This window comes from Stegostoma tigrinum, chromosome 2 (genome assembly GCF_030684315.1).
Source record: "Stegostoma tigrinum isolate sSteTig4 chromosome 2, sSteTig4.hap1, whole genome shotgun sequence".
Taxonomy (NCBI): Eukaryota; Metazoa; Chordata; class Chondrichthyes; order Orectolobiformes; family Stegostomatidae; genus Stegostoma; species Stegostoma tigrinum.
In genome coordinates, this window is record NC_081355.1 from 34,602,628 (window position 1) to 34,622,231 (window position 19,604).

The 19,604-nt window shown below is 43.5% G+C and overlaps 1 protein-coding gene across 6 annotated transcripts in view; it reads left to right on the forward strand.

The window, feature by feature from the left end:
• Positions 1-19,604, forward strand: part of LOC132210837 (probable 2-ketogluconate reductase) — an 80,786-nt gene that overhangs the window by 46,401 nt on the left and 14,781 nt on the right. For all 6 annotated transcript variants that reach the window (XM_059653322.1, XM_059653304.1, XM_059653306.1 and 3 more), the window contains exons 2-3: positions 7,326-7,704; positions 14,143-14,314. In XM_059653322.1, the coding sequence (XP_059509305.1) occupies positions 7,329-7,704; positions 14,143-14,314 (548 nt within the window). In that variant the 5' untranslated portion in view covers positions 7,326-7,328. The remainder of the gene's footprint in view (positions 1-7,325; positions 7,705-14,142; positions 14,315-19,604) is intronic.

Genomic DNA, 19,604 nt, shown 5'->3' on the forward strand with positions numbered 1-19,604 from the left:
ATTTACACTTCATTTTAAATATATGTCCTCATTCTTTCTTATTTTGCGAGACTAGAGTGCCCTGTCTAGTCAGGGGCACAGATAGATGTTTCAGATGTTTCTGCAGCCAACAGCGTGACATCAGAATGGTGTGTTGCCTCTCCGGTGCCAGGATCAAGGATGTCTCGGAGAAGGTGCAGAATATTCTCAAAAGCAAGCGTGACCAGCCGGAGGTCATCGTACACATTGGTGCCAACAACATAGGAAGTGAAAGGGATGAGGTCTGAAGGCAAAATATATGAATCTATGCAGGAGCTTAAAAAAGTCCTTGAGGGTTGTAATATCTGGATTACTCCTGGTGCCCTGTGCTAGTGAAAGTAGGAATAGGAGGCCAAAGCCGATGAATGCGTAACTGAGGAGTTGGAGCAGAGGGTAGGGCTTCATATTTTTAAATCATTGAAATCTCTTCTGGGATAAAAGTGGCCTGTACAAGAAGGATGGTTTGTACATGAAGTGGTAAAGGACCAGTATCCTAGTGAGGAGATTTACTCGTGCTACTCAGGAGGCTTTGAACTAGTAAGGGGTTGGGACTTAAAGAGATAGTCAGAAAAAATGTAAGCCTGGGGCTGTTTCAGTTAAGAAGAGGAGCAAGTCAAATAGTCAAGGTAGGCAGAGCAAGGCAGAGAATGAGGTAAGACTTAGAAACTAAACTGCATTTATTTCAATGCAAGAGGCCTGACAGGTAAGGCAGATTAACTTAGGGCAAGGTTGGGAATGTAGGACTGGGATATCACGGTTATTATAGAAATGGGCTCAGGGCTAGCAGCTTAATGTTCCAGGAAGGATAGGAAGAGAAAGGGGAGTGGTGTTTTTTAGTTAGGGATAGCATTTCGGCTGGACATAGGGATCATATTCCTGGAAGCATGTCCAGTGAAATTATTTGGGTAGAACTGAGAAATAAGAAACAGATAATCACTTCTTGAGGTGTACTGTAGGCCCCTCAAGAGTCAGCAGGAAATTGAGAAGCAAATTTGTAAGGAGATCTCAACTATTTTTAAGAATAGGAATTTTTACTTACCAAACACAGACTGGGACAGCCATAGTGTTCAGGGCTTGGATGGCAAGGAACTTGTTAAGTGTGTGCAAGAAAATTTTCTTATTCATTATGTAGCTGTGGCCGCAAGATGGTAAGGGTAATGATAAATGACGCACACCCAGCAGCTCCACAAATACACCAGAGAAATTACGCACCAAAAAACATTATTCCAGGAAGCTGCCAATCAAGACTGGACAACTGACATGGAATGAGCCATTAACATCAGCCAAAAGACCTCAAGGACCAAGAAAAGACAGACCCTGCAAGACAAGCTAGCGACGCTTACCCACAAAAACGGCAACCACAGAAAAGACACATGGATAAGAAACCTCTCTGACAGGAAACTGACAGACACGGAAAAAGCCGTTCTCACCTAAGGACTGAACTCCCACTACAGGAATGCCAACAAATTGGAATTCTTAGCTACACTGGAAGCCACACTCAAGACCAACAATATCAACAAATAAACACAACAACTATAAGTAGTCCCGACACTAACCAGAAAGACCCAACTCAACACACGGGAAAGACAAGCACTGGACGGATTAAAGAAGGTCAAGAACATCACTATACTACCTGCAGGCAAAGGGCGCATGACAGTGATAATGAATAAAAGGGACTACATCTCCAAAGCGCAAGCACTGCTCGCCGACAAGAACACATACGACCAGTGCAGATTGACCCGACACTGTAACTAGGCAACAAAATCCTCTGCTCACTGCAGAGACGTAAACAGGACAGATCAACAAAACAGACTTCTTAAAAATGAAACCCGAAGGATCGAACATACCCAGATTCTACGGCCTCCCTAAAGTGCACAAGTCGGAAGTCCCCCTCAGACCCGTAGTCTCCCTACCTGGCACTCCATCGCACAGATTACCCAAAGAACTACAAAGAAGACTCAGGCACCTAGTCAACAAGTCACGCCACTCTATCCACTCAGCCCAAGAATTCCTCAATTCCATCAAAGACATAAAGATAGAGGACGAAGAGACCATGGTATTGTTTGATGTCACTGCCCTATTCACATCAATAGACATACCACTAGCAAGGGAAACAATGACAACACTACTTGAACAAGAACACAACCCTAGTGAAACCATCTCCAAAGACAACATGCTCAAACTATTGGACCAATGCCTGACCACCGACTTCACTTTCAACGGCCAAACATACGAGCAAATCAATGGGACACCCATGGGATCACCTATCTCCGGACTCAAAGCAGAAGCAGTGAGGCAGACTAGAAAGGACTGCCCTTCCGCAAATCCAACCAAAGCTGTGGATACGTTATGTAGACGACACCTTTGTCATCATTATACAGATCAAATTAGAAGAGACACACAAATACATAAACAACACCCTCACCGGAATAAAATTCACCATAGGGGAGGAAAAGAGCAAACAACTCCCATTCCTGGACATCATGGTAGAGTGCAAGACAAGTGGGGAACTGCAAACAAAAGTACACTGAAAAGCCACACACACAGACCAGGTACTGAACTTCAATAGTAACCATCCCAGCACACACAAACGAAGCTGCATTTGAACACTAATTAAAAGGGCAACAACACACTGCAGCAACATGGAACTACGCCAAGAAGAAGAAGAATACCTCCTTCAGGTTTTCAAGGATAATGGATATCCAAAGAATTAAGTCAGAAGATGCCTACAGGAACAGCATCAGAAAGAGGCTACACGCCCCAACACCCTCATCTCACTACCCTATATCAAAAACACATCGGAACTCACCACAAGACTCCTATGATTGTTGGGCATCAGATTGGCACACAAACTCATGTCAACCCGATGACAACTGCTCACCCAAACCAAGGACCTACTACCCACCGTGGACAGGACCAATGTCATCTACAAGATCCCCTACAGAGACTGCGGGAAACACTACATCTGACAAACGGAAAGAAAACTAACAACAAGAGCACATGAACACCAACTGGCTACAAAAGGACATGACCGACCAATACTCACTCATCTCAATCTACATGGACAAGGAGAACCATCACTTCGGTTGGGACAACACCAAGATCCCGGGACAGGCTAGGCAGAGACAAGCACGAGAATTCCTGGAAGCATGGCACTCCACAAAGCATTCTATTAATAAGCACATTGAACTCGACCCCAGATACATTCCACTACTGGAAGTGAGGCAATCCATCTCAACGGACGCAAAGTTTAAAAACCAGGCAGGAAAACACACCGACGCTTCATCAGAGGCTGCACTGAGGATGTTATCAAGCATGGTAATGAAATGTCTGCAAAGCAAGAAACCAGCTCAGCGAGCCAATCAACCTCAACAACCTCAAGGATGTGGAAACTAGAGAATTTGGAGACACAAATAGTGATAGCTTGAAAAATGCCTACACCACAGAGAAGGTGGTGCTGGACATCTTAAAACGCATGAAGGTGGATAAATCCCCAGGACCTGGTTAGGTTTATCGAAGAACTTTGTGGGAAGCTAGGGAAGTGATTGCTGGGCTCCATGCTGGGATATTTGTATCATTGATAGCCACATGTGAGGTGTCTAAAGACTGAATGGTGGCTAATGTGGTTCCACTATTTAAGAAACATAGTAAGGAAAAGCCACAGAACTATTAAACTTGTGAACCTGATATCAGTGGTGGGTAAGTCTTTGGAGGAGATTCTGAGGACAGGATTTACATGTATTTAAAAAGGCAAGGACTAATTAGGGATAGTCAACATGGCTTTGTGCGTGGGAAATCATGTCTCACTAAGTAGATCAAGTTTTTTGAAGAAGTGACAAAGAAGGCTAATGATGGCAGAGCAGTGGACATTGTCAATATGGACGTCAGCAAGGTGCTGAACAAGGTTCCACATGGTAGACTGGTCAGCAAGGTTAGTTCACATGGTATCCAGACAGAGCTAGCCATTTGGATACAAAAATTGGCTTGATAGTAGAAGACAAAGTGTGCTGGTGGAGGGTTGTTGTTTGGACTGAAGGCCTGTGACCAGCAGTGTGCAGCAAGGTTTGGGCCTGGGACCACTGTTTTTTGTCATTTATATGAATTATTTTGATTTGATTATAGGAGGAATGGCTCATAAGTTTGCAAGTGACAGTAAAAGTGGAGCTGTAGTGGACAGTGAAGAAGGTCATCTCAGCGTACAAAGGGATCTTGATCAGCTGGGCCAATGGGCTGAGGAATGGCAGATGGAGTTTAATTTAGATAAATGTGAGGTGCTGCATTTTGGTAAGGTAAATCAGGACAGGACTTACACACTTGATGGCAAGAACTGGGGAGCGTTGCTGAACAAAGAGACCTTGGGGTGCAGGTTAATTTTTCCTTGAAACTGGAGGTACAGCTAGACTGGGTAGTGAAGAAGGCATTTGGTACACTTACCTTTAGTGGTCAATGCATTGAATATAGGAATTGGCACATCACGTGCAGCTGTACAGGATGTTAGTTAGGCCATGTTTGGAATACTATGTTTAGTTCTGGTCTCCCTGGCATAGGAAGGATACTATTAAATTTGAAAAGGTGCAGAAAGATTTACAAGGACAAAGCCAGGGTTAGAGGGTTTGATCTATAGGGAGAGGCTGAATAAGTTGAGGCTATTATGCCGAGAGCATCGAAGGTTGAGGAGTGACATTATAGAGGTTATTAAAATCATGAGGGGCATGGTTAGGGTAAATAGCCCAGGTCTTTTTCCCAGGGTACGTGACTCCAAAACTAGTGGGCATGGGTTTAAGGTGAGAGGGGAAAGATTTAAAAGGGGCAATTTTTTCACACAGAGAGTGGGTCTGTATATGGAATGAGTGGTGAAGGCTGGTAAAATTACCTCACTTAAAAGGCATCTGGATAGGTTCATGAATAGGAAGGATTCAGAGGGATATGGGCCAAATGCTGGAAAAAAGGACTGGATTATAGGTTAGCTGGTCAGCATGGATAAGTTGGACCAAAGGGTCTGTTTCAGTGTTACACAACTCTATGATTAGAAGTGCAACTTTCTCGCTATATACTTTGCCCAATGTACACATTACGTTTAAAACAGCTATCAAATCTCCTTTCATCCTTCTTCTCTCCAATGAGAACAGACTCAATTTAAGAAACAAACAGTCCCATTTAAGGATGAATAGTGTACCACAGAGATGAACCATTCATAGAGATCCTCATAGAATCATAAAATGCCTACTGTGCCCTTTGGCCCAACAAGTCCACACCAAACTTCACAGCATCCCACCCAGACCCAACCCCCTATGACCCACTTAATATATGCCCTCTACCTCCCTGAACACTATGGATAATTTAGCATGGCCAATCCACCTAATCTGCACATCTTTGAACTGTGGGAGGAAGCAGGAGCACTTGGTGGAAACCCACACAGACAGGGGGAGAATGTGCAAACTCCACAGACAGTCCCTGAGGCTGGAGTTGAACCCGGGTCCCTGGCGCTGTGAGGCAGCAGTGCTAACAACTGAGGCCCCTTGCCACAAGTTTAAGCACAACCCTTGTTTCATGCTTCCCAAACTGACATATCACATCCGTCTGAGGAGCACTTAAATAGAAAATCCTGACAGAAACCAAGGAAACAAAATAAATGCTTTGATTTTCCTCAATTTATCTCCCTTTTCAAAAGCCATAAACTTGGCAGCTGATTGTAGCAAAGCAGAAATTAGTGGCAACAATTTGGCACACTGTCTTTCAGTCCACAGCATGTTCTCTCCCCTGGCTGATATGATTGAGATGCAATTAAAATCTAGATCACCATCAGCTCACAATGTGGCTTGTTAATTTCATACGTTATTGACTTTACCTGTTTTACTTTCATCGTCCCTGAGATTTGATGGTTCCATCATTATTGCTATTTCCAGATAGATTGTAAATCAATTAACAGCAGAGAACAGCCAGCCAAGCTAAAGAACAACAGAAACAAAACTGTTGCTGTGGTAGGAAGTGACTTGCAATGTGGAACAGGTGTGCCATTTCCTTTCAGTTTTACAGATCTTCATTCTGAAAATCCAAATTTATGCAGGACATCATTCCTCCAGCACTGTTCCTGGAATTAAAAATGTAGCATCTACACATGTTTGCAAATAACCCTGGAGTAAACTCATTGAGTTTTTTTGTAAAAACATTGTTTTCATTTTTCTTTGAAGCTACACCTTGTGCTTTTGTGTAAATTGTTCTTCTTTCAACCGCTTATTCTGCATCGAGTTAACAAACATAAAATGAAAGTACCCCAGACAGAAGTAGAAAGAAACTGAGCTAACTTACTGGTGAAATAAAAATGACAGTAAAAGTAATTTTACTTTGCAGGATGAGTGAGCTAAACCAGATGCCTGCTGAGCAGTATTTCATGGGACATTTTTTTCATCATAAAGATGCTGACTTAGCTAACTCATTCCATATGTTATGAACACAGCAAATTGGTCACCAAATGACACAGGTTGGGCAGAATCTCCTGCCTATTGTAAATTTTCATAAATCAAATCCATTTCTGGGCCCCAACCCCGTCCAGGTCAGGGATATCTGACAGTTGGAATCTTCTAGAGGGCAGAAAATAAATAGGCTGCCTTCAAATTCACTATTCAGTGAAAGAAGATGGATGGACCACCAAGGCAGGACACCCTTTAGGAAGACTTGCAGCACTGGGAAATGGATGTTACACTGTTAGAGGTGGAGATGTTGAGGTAGGTAGGGGAGTGTAAGGTTGTCTCAAGATGGAGGCGCTCTGAGAACCTAATATCTTTAAGAATGGAAGTCCTGCAGCTCAGGAGGCCAATGTGGCTCTGTCTTTTGAAGTTTGGTGGCATCTCCTCAGAGTAATTGACTGGAATTCTTTACAGTGAGCCAGCGGGTTGCCAGAAGGCTGCCTTTAAGCTGCATTTGGCCTCCCTACACAACCGCGTGAGGTGCAGGGGTGCTTGCCCCAACAGTGGTTAGATCCCAGAGTTTTCAAGAACATAACTGCAATTGGTCCTTACATTGACCTACCAAGAGTATGACCTCTGTGACAATGATCCCACCTCTTGCAAGATAGCTTGAGTGTGGGACTGTTCGAACCAGAAATGCAGATTTCCAATTTTGCCCTTGACTTGACTCTAATCCTGTTTCTGTGTGTCCTGGAGGTTTCAACATAGTTGGTGGGTCAATCCATTTTAGTGCTCTGCCTGCATGATGCAACAGAAGTGAAGAATTGTGAGAAGAAATTCTAGCAATATAACATCCAACTAATTTACAGAATAACATCTTTTATTTCTGCTCCCCCACAGACAATGAATGTTCAGGCTCATGCTTTAGTTTCTACAATAAGTGAAACAAATGGTATCCCAGCAAGGTTTGCAGAACTCATCAAGAAACATTTCAAAATCATCTGCTATGAAGAATTCCTGAAAAATGCAAAACAGCTTGCTGATAAAATCCAGGTCATTTTTACGTGGTATCATTCTCCCAGAATAAATGAAAAGCTTCTGAAATCTCTACCATGTTTGAAGGCCATTGTAAATCATGGAGTTGGTGTGGACCATCTTGATTTATCTCTGATCCACAGCTTCGGTGTGAAGGTAGCCAACACTCCTCATGTGGTGGACAGTGCTACTGCTGAAATGGGCATGGCCCTAATGTTGGCATCTGCCAGGAATATATTAGAAGGTAAGATAGGGGTTGAAAATGTCAACTATTTTGGCAAAAAAGACATCAGATGATATGGAATCTATAATTTTGAGTTTTAAAACCAAGGAAGAAGCAGAGCATAATTTAATAAACATTCAAATTAACATGCATTAATCGGAGAAAATACAGGTTGAAATTATTAAATTGTGCACCACAGAAACATGCTATCATGTAGACTAATTGCACTTACTGGCTGTTCAACAGTTTTTCTCATCTGTTTTCGAGCATGACTGGTCAGTGCTAGATTTGGTGAGTTCAGGAAATTTTTTAATCTCTTTCCGGAAATATAAACTTGCTGAAATCTAACATTTAACTGTATAAATTTCAGGAACCGGAGTTAGGCAGAGGTATGCAAATTATCCACTGCAGGACAGCTAGGATAGTAAATTAAGGAAGCTGGCTTGAATCTTTTTTGGTAACTGGGGCTCAGCTATCTGTTCAGTTTCGGAACTATTACGCACTGCATCTTAGTGCAACTTGAAATGAATCCTGGGAGTTTGGTGAATTGATGGAGTTAGTGGAAGGAGGTGCACCTTTGGCTTTTGCATATTCATTCTGTACAAATTCCACATTTTTACTCATCCCTGATATATCCAGTTCATAGGTAAATAAGAAAGGATGGATTTGTGTGTAAAGGTGATTAATCCTACTTCTACTCTCTTGTCTCTAGTTCATAGCAAATAATGCTTAGCTTCTATAAGGTAAGGAGTCAGACTTCAGATGGAGAACTGTTTACAGTTCCCAGCATCTCACTTCAGGGAGGATGTTAAATACATTGGAAAGTGTGCAGAAGAGTTTTACAAGGATGTTTGCAGGAACAGGAAACTTCAGTTATAAAGACAGACTGGAGAAGTTGGAACTGTTTTCCTGGGAAAAGAGAAGACTTACACAAGATTTGATAAAAGTTTTCAAAATCACGAATGTCAATTGGGAGAAATTTCATTGTCCTAAAAGGATCAAAATGAGATGTCACAGATACAATATAATTCACAAAAGAACCAAATGTGCTGTAAGGAAAGAGCTATTTAATACAGTAAATCGAGGGTCAGGAGCGCACTGCTGGTGATGTGATCAGGTTCAACTGAAGCATTGAAGCAAGATTTAGATGATTATTTACATTGAAACAATAAATGAGGTTACAGGAAAAGACAAAGAGAATGGCGCTAAGTCCTAATACTAAATCAGTGAGGTGGTCCGGATCCAATCAGCCAAAAGGCCTCCTCCTGTCTGCGTAACAATTCTGTGATTCTCTAATTCATGCAAAAGGCAGAATTTATTGCCCTTCCTGGTTGCTGTATCTGGAGGGCGCAGGGTGGGAACCCAGTTATCTCCCTGTTTCCTCATAACCCCACTGAAGTCTGCACTGTAATGTTTGAGAGCAGCTTTCCTGCTTAAAGCCCAGTTAAGTGAGCAGTTTATGCCGCATATTAGAGTCTCATCCAGCCACTGCCCCAATTGCAGGAAAAGACTTGCGGCCCAAACTGCTGCCTGGCAGCTTTGACTCTGCAGGTTGCTGGAGGTGAAAGGGAAGATGCTTCTTTTACTGGTCCCTGGTGCCAGTTGGATGCCCTTCCACCTCAGACAGTTTTCGCTTCTCACATCCACCTTTCTGCTGGACTTTATTAGTCAAGACGCTGTCTCTACAGCCACTCACCAGAGCCTGCCTGAAATGCCTGATAGTCAGTATCCGTCACTGAACATTTTCCCCTTGGCCTATCTGCAAGTACTAGTAATGCTCACCACAATGGACGACATCTGCAGCTCTGTTGAACTCCTGGCCTTCACTGGCTGTCAACTCTGAGTCATCTTCTCGGAAAGAGGCAGTTTATCAGGTGTAATAATCAAAGATCTACAGGCTGTAAAAGCAGGGCAGGTTAGTCGTGCCCAATCTCACTCTCAGTATTTATATTGCAAAGAACGTGCCCTCAGTGAATAATCCAGCCCATAATTGTGCCAAAGAATGTTGAAAATCTGCATTCATTGTTATAATTTATCATCTGCTGCTTTCAGCATTTCTTACAGGCTTTGTTGATATATTGTGAATTCCTGCCTGGCATAAATTTTTTTTTACAGGTAATACTTTTTAAAACAATATTGTAGAATTAAGTAAGTTACAAATCACTCTCATAACAGGAGAAGAAATGTACCTTGTAAAAACATATAAATATGAAAACATTGGGTGATATATCTGATTAAAATTATTCATTTCCTGAAGTTCCTGGCTTCATGAAGATAATGTCTCAAAACTGAATTCAATGGAATTGACCTGAATTGACACCTGCAGAAGATGTAGCCCTCCGCTCCCTCTGCTCCAATCCCAACCTCACCATCAAACCCACAGACAAGGGAGGCGCAGTTGTAGTATGGCACACTGACCTTTACATTGCTGAGGCCAGACGCCAACTCTCCAACACCACCTCCTACCACCCCCCTGGATCACGACCCCACCCCCGAGCACCAAACCATCATCTTCCAAACTATCCACAACCTCATCACCTCAGGTGACCTCCCACCCACAGCCTCCAACCTCATTGTTTCCCAAACCTGCACTTCCCACTTCTATCTCCTTCCCAAAATCCACAAACCAGCCTGCCCTGGTCGATCCATTGTCTCCACCTGCTCCTGCCCCACTGAACTCATCTCCACCTATCTGGACATTCCACTCCCGCACATCCCAGATGTCCAAGTTCTTTAAGGACCGCAACTTTTCCCCCACGGTGATCGAGAACGCCCTTGACCGCGTCTCCCGCATTTCCCGCGACACATCCCTCACACTCCCCCCCCGCCACAACCGCCCCAAGAGGATCCCCCTCGTTCTCACACACCACCCTACCAACCTCCGGATACAACACATTATCCTCCGACACTTCCGCCATTTACAATCCGACCCCACCACCCAAGACATTTTTCCATCCCCTCCCCTGTCTGCTTTCCGGAGAGACCACTCTCTCCGTGACTCCCTTGTTCGCTCCACACTGCCCTCCAACCCCACCACACCCGGCACCTTCCCCTGCAACCGCAGGAAATGCTACACTTGTCCCCATACCTCCTCCCTCACCCCCATCCCAGGCCCCAAGATGACATTCCACATCAAGCAGAGGTTCACCTGCACATCTGCCAATGTGGTATACTGCATCCACTGTACCCGGTGCGGCTTCCTCTACATTGGGGAAACCAAGCGGAGGCTTGGGGACCGCTTTGCAGAACACCTCCGCTCAGTTCGCTAAAAACAACTGCACCTCCCAGTCGCAAACCATTTCCACTCCCCCTCCCATTCTCTTGATGACATGTCCATCATGGGCCTCCTGCACTGCAACAATGATGCCACCCGAAGGTTGCAGGAACAGCAACTCATATTCCGCCTGGGAACCCTGCAGCCATATGGTATCAATGTGGACTTCACCAGTTTCAAAATCTCCCCTTCCCCTACTGCATCCCTCAACCAGCCCAGTTCGTCCCCTCCCCCCACTGCACCACACAACCAGCCCAGCTCTTCCCCCCCCCACCCACTGCATCCCAAAACCAGTCCAACCTGTCTCTGCCTCCCTAACCGGTTCTTCCTCTCACCCATCCCTTCCTCCCACCCCAAGCCGCACCCCCCGCTACCTACTAACCTCATCCAACCTCCTTGACCTGTCCGTCTTCCCTGGAGTGACCTATCCCCTCCCTACCTCCCCACCTACACTCTCTCCACCTATCTTCTTTACTCTCCATCTTCGGTCCGCCTCCCCCTCTCTCCCTATTTATTCCAGTTCCCTCCCCCCATCCCCCTCTCTGATGAAGGGTCTAGGCCCGAAACGTCAGCTTTTGTGCTCCTGAGATGCTGCTTGGCCTGCTGTGTTCATCCAGCCTCACATTTTATTATCTCCACCTATCTGGACTCCATTTTCTCCCCCTTGGTCCAGGAACTCCCTACCTATGTCCGTGACACCAGCCACACCCTCCACCTCCTCCAGAACTTCCAATTCCCTTGTCCCCAACACCTCATTTTCACCATGGACGTCCAGTCCCTATACTCCTGCATTCCTCATGCAGATGGCCTCAAGGCCCTCCGCTTCCTGTCCCGCAGGCCCGACCAGTCCCCCTCCACTGACACCCTCATCTGCCGAGCCGAACTTGTCCTCACCCTCAGCAACTTCTCTTTTGATTCCTCGCACTTCCTGCAGACAAAGGGGGTGGCCATTGGTACCCACATGGGCCAAAGCTATGCCTGCCTCTTTGTAGGTTACGTGGAACATCCCTCTGCCGTACCTACACTGGCCCTAAACCCCACCTCTTCCACCGTTACATTGATGGCTGTGTCAGCGCCGCGCCATGCTCCCAAGAAGAGCTCAAACAGGTCATCCACTTGACCAACACCTTCCACCCCAACCTTAAGTTCACCTGGACCATTTCCAATACATCCCTTCCCTTTCTGGACCTCTCTGTCTCCATCTCAGGCAACCACCTAGAAACCGATATCCATTTCAACCCACCGACACCCACAGCTGCTTAGAATACACCTCCTCCCTCCCACTCTCCTGCAAAAATTCCATCCCCTATTCCCAATTCCTTCACCTCCACCACATCTGCTCCCAGGATGAGGCATTCCATTCCCCTACATCCCAGATGTCCTCGTTCTTCAAGGACCGCAACCTCCCCCCGGCAGTGGTTGAGAACGCCCTCGACCACGTCTCCCGCATTTCCCGTAACTCGTCCCTCACACCCCATCCCCGCAATAGCTGCCAAAAGAGAATCCCTCTTGTCGTCACATACCACCCCACCAACCTCCGGATACAAGGCATCATCCTCCAATACTTCCACCATCTACAATCCGACCCCACCGCCAAAGACATTTTTCCATCCCCACCCTTGTCTGCCTTCCAGAGGGACCACTCTCTCCGTGACTCCCTTGTCTGCTCCACACTGCCCTTCAACCCCACCACACCCGGCACCTTGCCCTGCAACCGCAGGAAGTGCTACACTTGCCCCCACACCTCCTCCCTCACCCACATCCATGGCGCCAAGATGACTTTCCGCATCAAGCAGATGTTCACCTGCACATCTGCCAATGTGGTATATTGCATCCGCTGTACCCGTTGTGGCTTTCTCTACATTGGGGAAACCAAACGGAGGCTTGGGGACCAGTTTGCAGAACACCTCCGCTCAGTTCGTAACAAACAACTGCACCTCCCAGTCGCGAACCATTTCAACTCCCCCTCGCATTCCTCAGATGACATGTCCATCCTGGGCCTCCTACAGTGCCACAATGATGCTACCCGAAGGTTGCAGGAACAGCAACTCATATTCCGCTTGGGAACCCCGCAGCCCAATGGTATCAATGTGGACTTCACCAGCTTCAAAATCTTCCCTCCCCCCACTGTATCCTAAAACCATCCCAGCTCACCCCCACCTCCTTAACCTGTTCTTCCTCTCACCTATCCCCTCCTCCCACCTCAAGCCGCACCTCCATTCCATACCTCCTAACCTCATTCCGCCCCCTTGACCTGTCTGTCCTCCCTGGACTGACCTATCCCCTCCCTACCTCCATACTCACCTCTACAAGCTCCATCCCTGCCCCTTTAACCTGTCTGTCTCCTCTCCATCTATCTTCTCCTCTATCCACCTTCGATCCACCTCCCCCTCTCTCCCTATTTATTTCAGAACCCTCTCCCTGTCGCCTTTTTCTGATGAAGGGTCTAGGCCCAAAACATCAGCTTTTGTGCTCCTAAGATCCTGCTTGGCCTGCTGTGTTCATCCAGCTCTACACCTTGTTATCTCGGATTCTCCAGCATCTGTAGTTCCCATTATCTCTCTCATTCACTCTAATTGGACATCTTACCATTTGACAAAACCAATAGTTTGTCTTCTGGTTGTGGTATTTTACCCAAGCAGTGGGTATTTATAATGCAGAGATTATACAAGGCAAGCCTTTGCATAGGCCCCTAAAAGTTATTGAAAATTACTGTTTCGTTTAGCATATGAACTCCTGCAGATTATAAATTTGTAATGTGAGATTGCTGCACACATGTCTTCCTTGGTGTTCATCTCATGTCAACTTATGTTTGGAGGTTGCAGTTTGTTGGTGCAACAGTGCTGAAAATTTACATTAGCCTTCCTAATTTAGTTGCTGCAGGTATAAAAGTTAATTAAGTCCAAACAGCACTGTGGTGACACTGCAACAGACGTGGCCAATTTGTTGCCAGACTAGGAGGGCTGTTTATACAATATTGTCCTTCAATTTTCACCTTCTTCCAGCTTCTGAAAAAATTCTGCCGGAACGTCGTCATCCTAAAATATTTACTCTGTTTCTCTCTCCAGAGATGTGTGACCTGCTGAATATCTCTATCAGTTTCTGTTTTCATTCATGAAACATATTTATTGGTTAGCTATTCAATACACAAATTGCTCCCAACTACCTCGATTTTAAAATTTTAGGTCAGCGGATTTCAACTTCTCCAGACACTAAAACTTATCCTTTGAATTGCTATGGAGTCGAGGTGACTGGAGCTACTCTTGGGATCATTGGAATGGGACGGATTGGATACAAAGTTGCTCAAAAAGCCAAAGGATTTGATATGAAAATTCTGTATCACAACAGGAACAGGAGGTAGGATTTGTGGGAGATTCCAACCAAAGATCATTTTCTAACAGTGCACAGATATCATATATTAATAGCATTTGAAATGCATGTTAACATACTAGCACATTAATCCCCAGACACAGCTTTTTATGTGCTCCCTGGATGTTTTGGACAGGATTTAAAGGGGAATGAGGATCTCAAAAATCAAGGTCCCATGTTACAACTGCCCTGCCATATTAATAATGATGATTGAAACCATAGATAAAGTTCCCCCACAAGAATAGATGGAGGCTGATTAGAAATTCAAAAAGTGCAACCTGATTCTGTCCCCAAGCTCCTCAAGAAATCCATGGCTGTACCCAACTTATTGGGTCATCTAACCAGGTTACAGAGACAGTGACCATGATGGAAATATAAATGGCAGCAAAGACACAGAATTCACAATGGGGTTTGAAGAAACTGGGTTTCATCTTGTTAACGTTTATATCCCAGATATAGCTCAGTATTAGCACACTCGCCTCTGAGTCAGAACATTCCGCGTTCAGTTCCCACTCAAGAAAATGTAGGTTGCTGCACCGATATAGAACTCGGGCAGTGCTGAATTATCAGAGATGCCGTGTTATACCTAGGATGTTAAAACAAGGCCCCATATCAGGTGGGAGGTTTAAATATCCTCTGGTATTTTCTTGAAGAAGAGTTAAGAACTTCTTCACAGTGCCCTAGTAATGTTCACCCCTCAAGCTATGTAGAAAAATAAATTAACTGCTTCTTACCACATTTGTTTGTGATTCTTGCTATGCACATGTTGGTAGCCATGGTTCCTATGTTACAATTGTGATCACACTTCAAAAAAAGCTTGATTGTCTGTAGAGTACTTGGGTTGTCCTGAAGTTGCAGCAGTAATAATGTAAAGACACATTCTTTCTTTCTAACTGGTGAAGATCATGGATTGTGCAAGATGGGATGTTGTATAAGCAGTCTGACAATACAGAAGCAGTGAGGGAAATCGAGTTTTAAAATTGGGTACCATCATTCACATGGAAGCTAGTTCTAAGCCTTCGAATGGTGGTAAAGAATTAGTAAAGGACAGTATGTACATGAGGCGACCGAGCAGCAAGAGTAGAAGCAGAAAACAGGCCCATCCCATGTACCAACATGTGGTACATCAGTGAAACTTTAAAAATTGTCATATTGCTTTTTTTAAAGTAATTTTATGTTACTTGAAGTTGGGCTATTCATGGATGGTAGAATGGATACTTTTATTAAAAATGCTTATTTTGGTGAAAAACTCATTTTCAGCTGTATTAATCATTGAAGACAAAGTGAGACAGAAAACAGGAAACTACAATCCAGTCAGATTAACGTCTGTCACAGAGAAAATAATAGAAACTATTGCAAAAAAAAAAGTTATAGCAGAGTATTTGGATAAGTTCAAGGATAATCAGGCAGAGGCAATATGATTTTGTGTCAGGGAAATCATGCTTGACCAACTTCTTGGATTTCTTTGAACAGTTAACACATGATTAGATAAAAGGGAGCCAACAGATGTATAGTACTTAAGATTTCCAGAAGGTATTTGATAAGGGGTCACTTTTTTTTCCCTACTCGTTTGTGGCATGTGTGCGTTGCTGGTTAGCCAGCATTTCTTGCCAAACCATAGTTGCTGTTGAGTAGATGGTGGTGAGCTGCCTTCTTGAACCACTGCAGTCTTCCTGCAATAGGTTGACATGGTCGCATAGATAGAAGATTGGTTGGCTAACAGGAAGCAGAAAGTGTATGTAAATAGGAACGATGAAACCTTAGGAATTGATGTTGGGACCTCAATGTTTACAATTTATGTAAATAAACTTGGGTTAAGGGACCAAAGGTACAGTTGCCAAATTTGCTGATGACACAATCATTGACAGGAGAGTAAGTTGTGAAGATGCCATGAGGAGGCGACAGGAAGCTACACATAGATTGTGAGTCCCTGTAAACCTCTCCCTGAAAAGGTGTTGGAAATAGAGTCGAAAAGCTTTACAGCACAGAAAAAAGTCCCCACAGCCCATAAAGTCTGTTCCACTCAAAAACAACTATGTAACTATTCTAATCCCAATTTCCATCACTTGGCCTACAGCACTATGTGCTTTGGCATCACATGCACATCAAATATTTCATGGTTTCTGCTTCTACCACCCTTACAGGCAGTGAGTTTCATACTCTCAACACTGATATTTCCTTCACATCCACTCTAAACCTTCTGAAGTTGACCTTATATCTATACCCCTGGTTATACCAAGGAGAGACGTTCCGTCCTGTATAACCTGTTTATGCCTCTCATAATTTTATACAGCTCAATCATGTCGCTCTGCTCCAAGAATACAATCCCACTTTATCTAATCTCTCTTCTTAACTAAAACTCTCGTGCCCGTGCAACATCCTGCTTAAGCTCCTTTGCATCCTGTCCAATGGATTCCAGAACTGCACACAAATACTGCTGTAGCTGAAGCAATGTTTTGAATAGATCCAGCGTAACCTCTCTGTGCCTCAGCTAATAAAGCCAAGTATCCCGTATGCCTTCTTAGCCACTTTATCATCCTGACAAGTGACTTCAATGGGCTGGTGAACATGCACATCAAGGTCCCTATGATCCTTGGCACTGCTGAGGGTCGTACTGTTCGTCATGTATTCACTTGCCTTATTTATCCGGCCCAAGTGCATCACCTGACACATATACTCATTGAATTCTATTTGCCATCTGACTTACCCATCTATATCCTCTTGTACTGTAAGGCTAACCTCGTCATTTTTTCTGACCCCACCAATTTTCATATCTGTGAACTTACTGACTGACTCTCCCATATTCAAGTCTAAACCATTTATATATACCACAAACACCAAGGGTCCCAAAACAAATTCCTGTGGAACCCCACTGGACACAGTCTTTCAGTCATCATGATACCCCTCACCGATCACCCTCTGCTTCCTGCTACTCAGCCAATTCTGAATCAATCAGCCATATTTCTTTGATTCCAACAGGCTGTTATCTTCGCTCTTGGTCTCCCATGTAAGACCTTATCAAAAGTCAGGCTGAAGCCAAGGTAGACTACACCAAATTTATTGCACTTTTCTGTATGCCTGGTCACTTCTTTGAAAATTTAAAATCAAGTTGGTCAGACATGACCTCCCCGAACAAAACCATGCTGACGGTTCTGTTCTTGATTAATCCCTGCCTCTCCAAGTGCAAATTAATTCCGTTTCTCAGAATTGTTTCCAGTAGTTACCCCACCATTGAGTTTGTCCTGAGTGGCCTATAGCTTTCTAATTTATTCTTTGCCATTTCTTGAATAACTGAACACACTGGTGTTCTCCAGTCCTCTGGCACCACTCGTTAGTCCTTGAATTTTTTAAAAGTAGTAGATACAACGTCATTAAGAAAGGATGAGAGGTTATCTCCTTTAGATGGAGATGTGAAATTGAGGTTACTATTAGTTTAAGTATGATCTAATTGGCAGAGCAGGAATGAGGGGTTGAATGGCCTACGACTTCTAACTTGTGTGTTTGTATATTAATAAATATGGTATTAAAAATTTGAGATTATAATTCTTAAATACATCAAAAAATGTTCTTCGTGAAAGAAAATTATGGCTGTCCAATAGCCTAAAATTTTATGTTTTTTATTACAAAAATGACCTTGACCTAGAAATTGAACTATAAAATCAATTCAGAAAACTAGTGCAGATTAACAATTCCTGTGAAAGTGGAACTTTATGCGTAACTAGTCAATTATCATAGTAACTAAAATAACTTAACTATTGTATTGTACTTGCTATTGTGCTAATTTAATTTTATTTCAATTTAATGTTTGATTCTAAGTTAGTTTTATGTTAGACATTATTTACACCTTTGGTATTATAAGGAAGTGATCATCAAAGAATTGTGATTCGTGTCAAGTGTGTATTTATCATTCAAGGCACTTTTCGCAATATCTAATTTATAATGATTCGCTAATGAGATTTCACGAATGAATATTTGCAGATCACGATGAAATAAGGGGACAATGACTTATTTAGATATTTTCAAGTTACTGGGCCAAAGGAGATCACCACTGGGGACTAGAATAAAATAAGTACTGTGTAAATTAAATGAATTTGCAAATATAAATCACCTTGCCACATCTTAAGGCCATCTCAAGTGACTTCTAATGACTGCAGTATGACTAGAAAATTCAGATTTTTTTAAGTAAACAAAGTGTGTCATCTTAATTGCAAATAAGAGAGTCTTGTCACGACACAACTAATGTTCAAGAGATATAGGAGATCACAGAGTTCAGTGAGTGAGAGGAACAAAAGTTAATCAGTATTAGTAGGGAAATGGTTTGGCCAAATTGGTGGGACTAAAGGCCGATAAAGCCTCAGGCACACGTAATCTACATCGAGAGTACTAATAGAAGTAGCCCTTGAAGTACTGGATGCAAAAGTGATCATCTTTCAAGATTCTACAGACTCTGGAATGTTTCCTATGGATTGGAGGCTGGCTAATGTAAGCCCACTATTTAATAAAGGAGGTAGTGAGAAAACATACAGAACAGTTGGTTTGACATTGACAATGGGGAAATACAAGTGTCCATTGTAAAAGATTTAACAGCAGAGCACTTGAAAAAGAGTGACACGATCAGTCAGCATGGATTCAGAAAAGGGAAATCATGTTTGACAAATCTACTGTAATTTTTCAAGAATGCAACCACTAGTGTTCATTAGGGAGAGCCAGGGCATGTAGTTCACTTTGATTTCCAGAAGGGTTTCGATAAGGTCCCACGTAAGAGTTTAGCTTGTAAAATTAAAGTGCATGGATTGGGGATAGTGTATTGATATGGATAGAGATCTGGTTGACAGACATGAAACAAAGAGTCGGAAGAACAGGTCTTTTTCTGTGTGACTAGTGGAGTAGCACAGACATCAATGTTTGGACCCTAGGTGCACTCAATATATATTAATGATTTAGATGAGGGAATTAAGCATAATATCTTCAAGTTTGCAGATGATTCAAAGCTGGGTGGCATGGTAGCTTTCGAGGAGCATGCAGAAAATCTTCAGTGTGGTTTGGACAAGTTGAGTGAGTGGACAAATGCATGGTAGATAATGTGTACTGTGGATAAATGTAAGGTTATCCACTTCAGTAGCAAAAACAAGAAAGCAGATTATTATCTGAATGATGATAGATTGGGAAAGGCGGGGGTGTAATGAGATCTGGATGTCCTTTTACACCAGTCACTGAAAGTAAGCAAACAGGTTCAGCAGGCAGTGAAGAAGGCAAATGGTATGTTTGCCTTCATAGC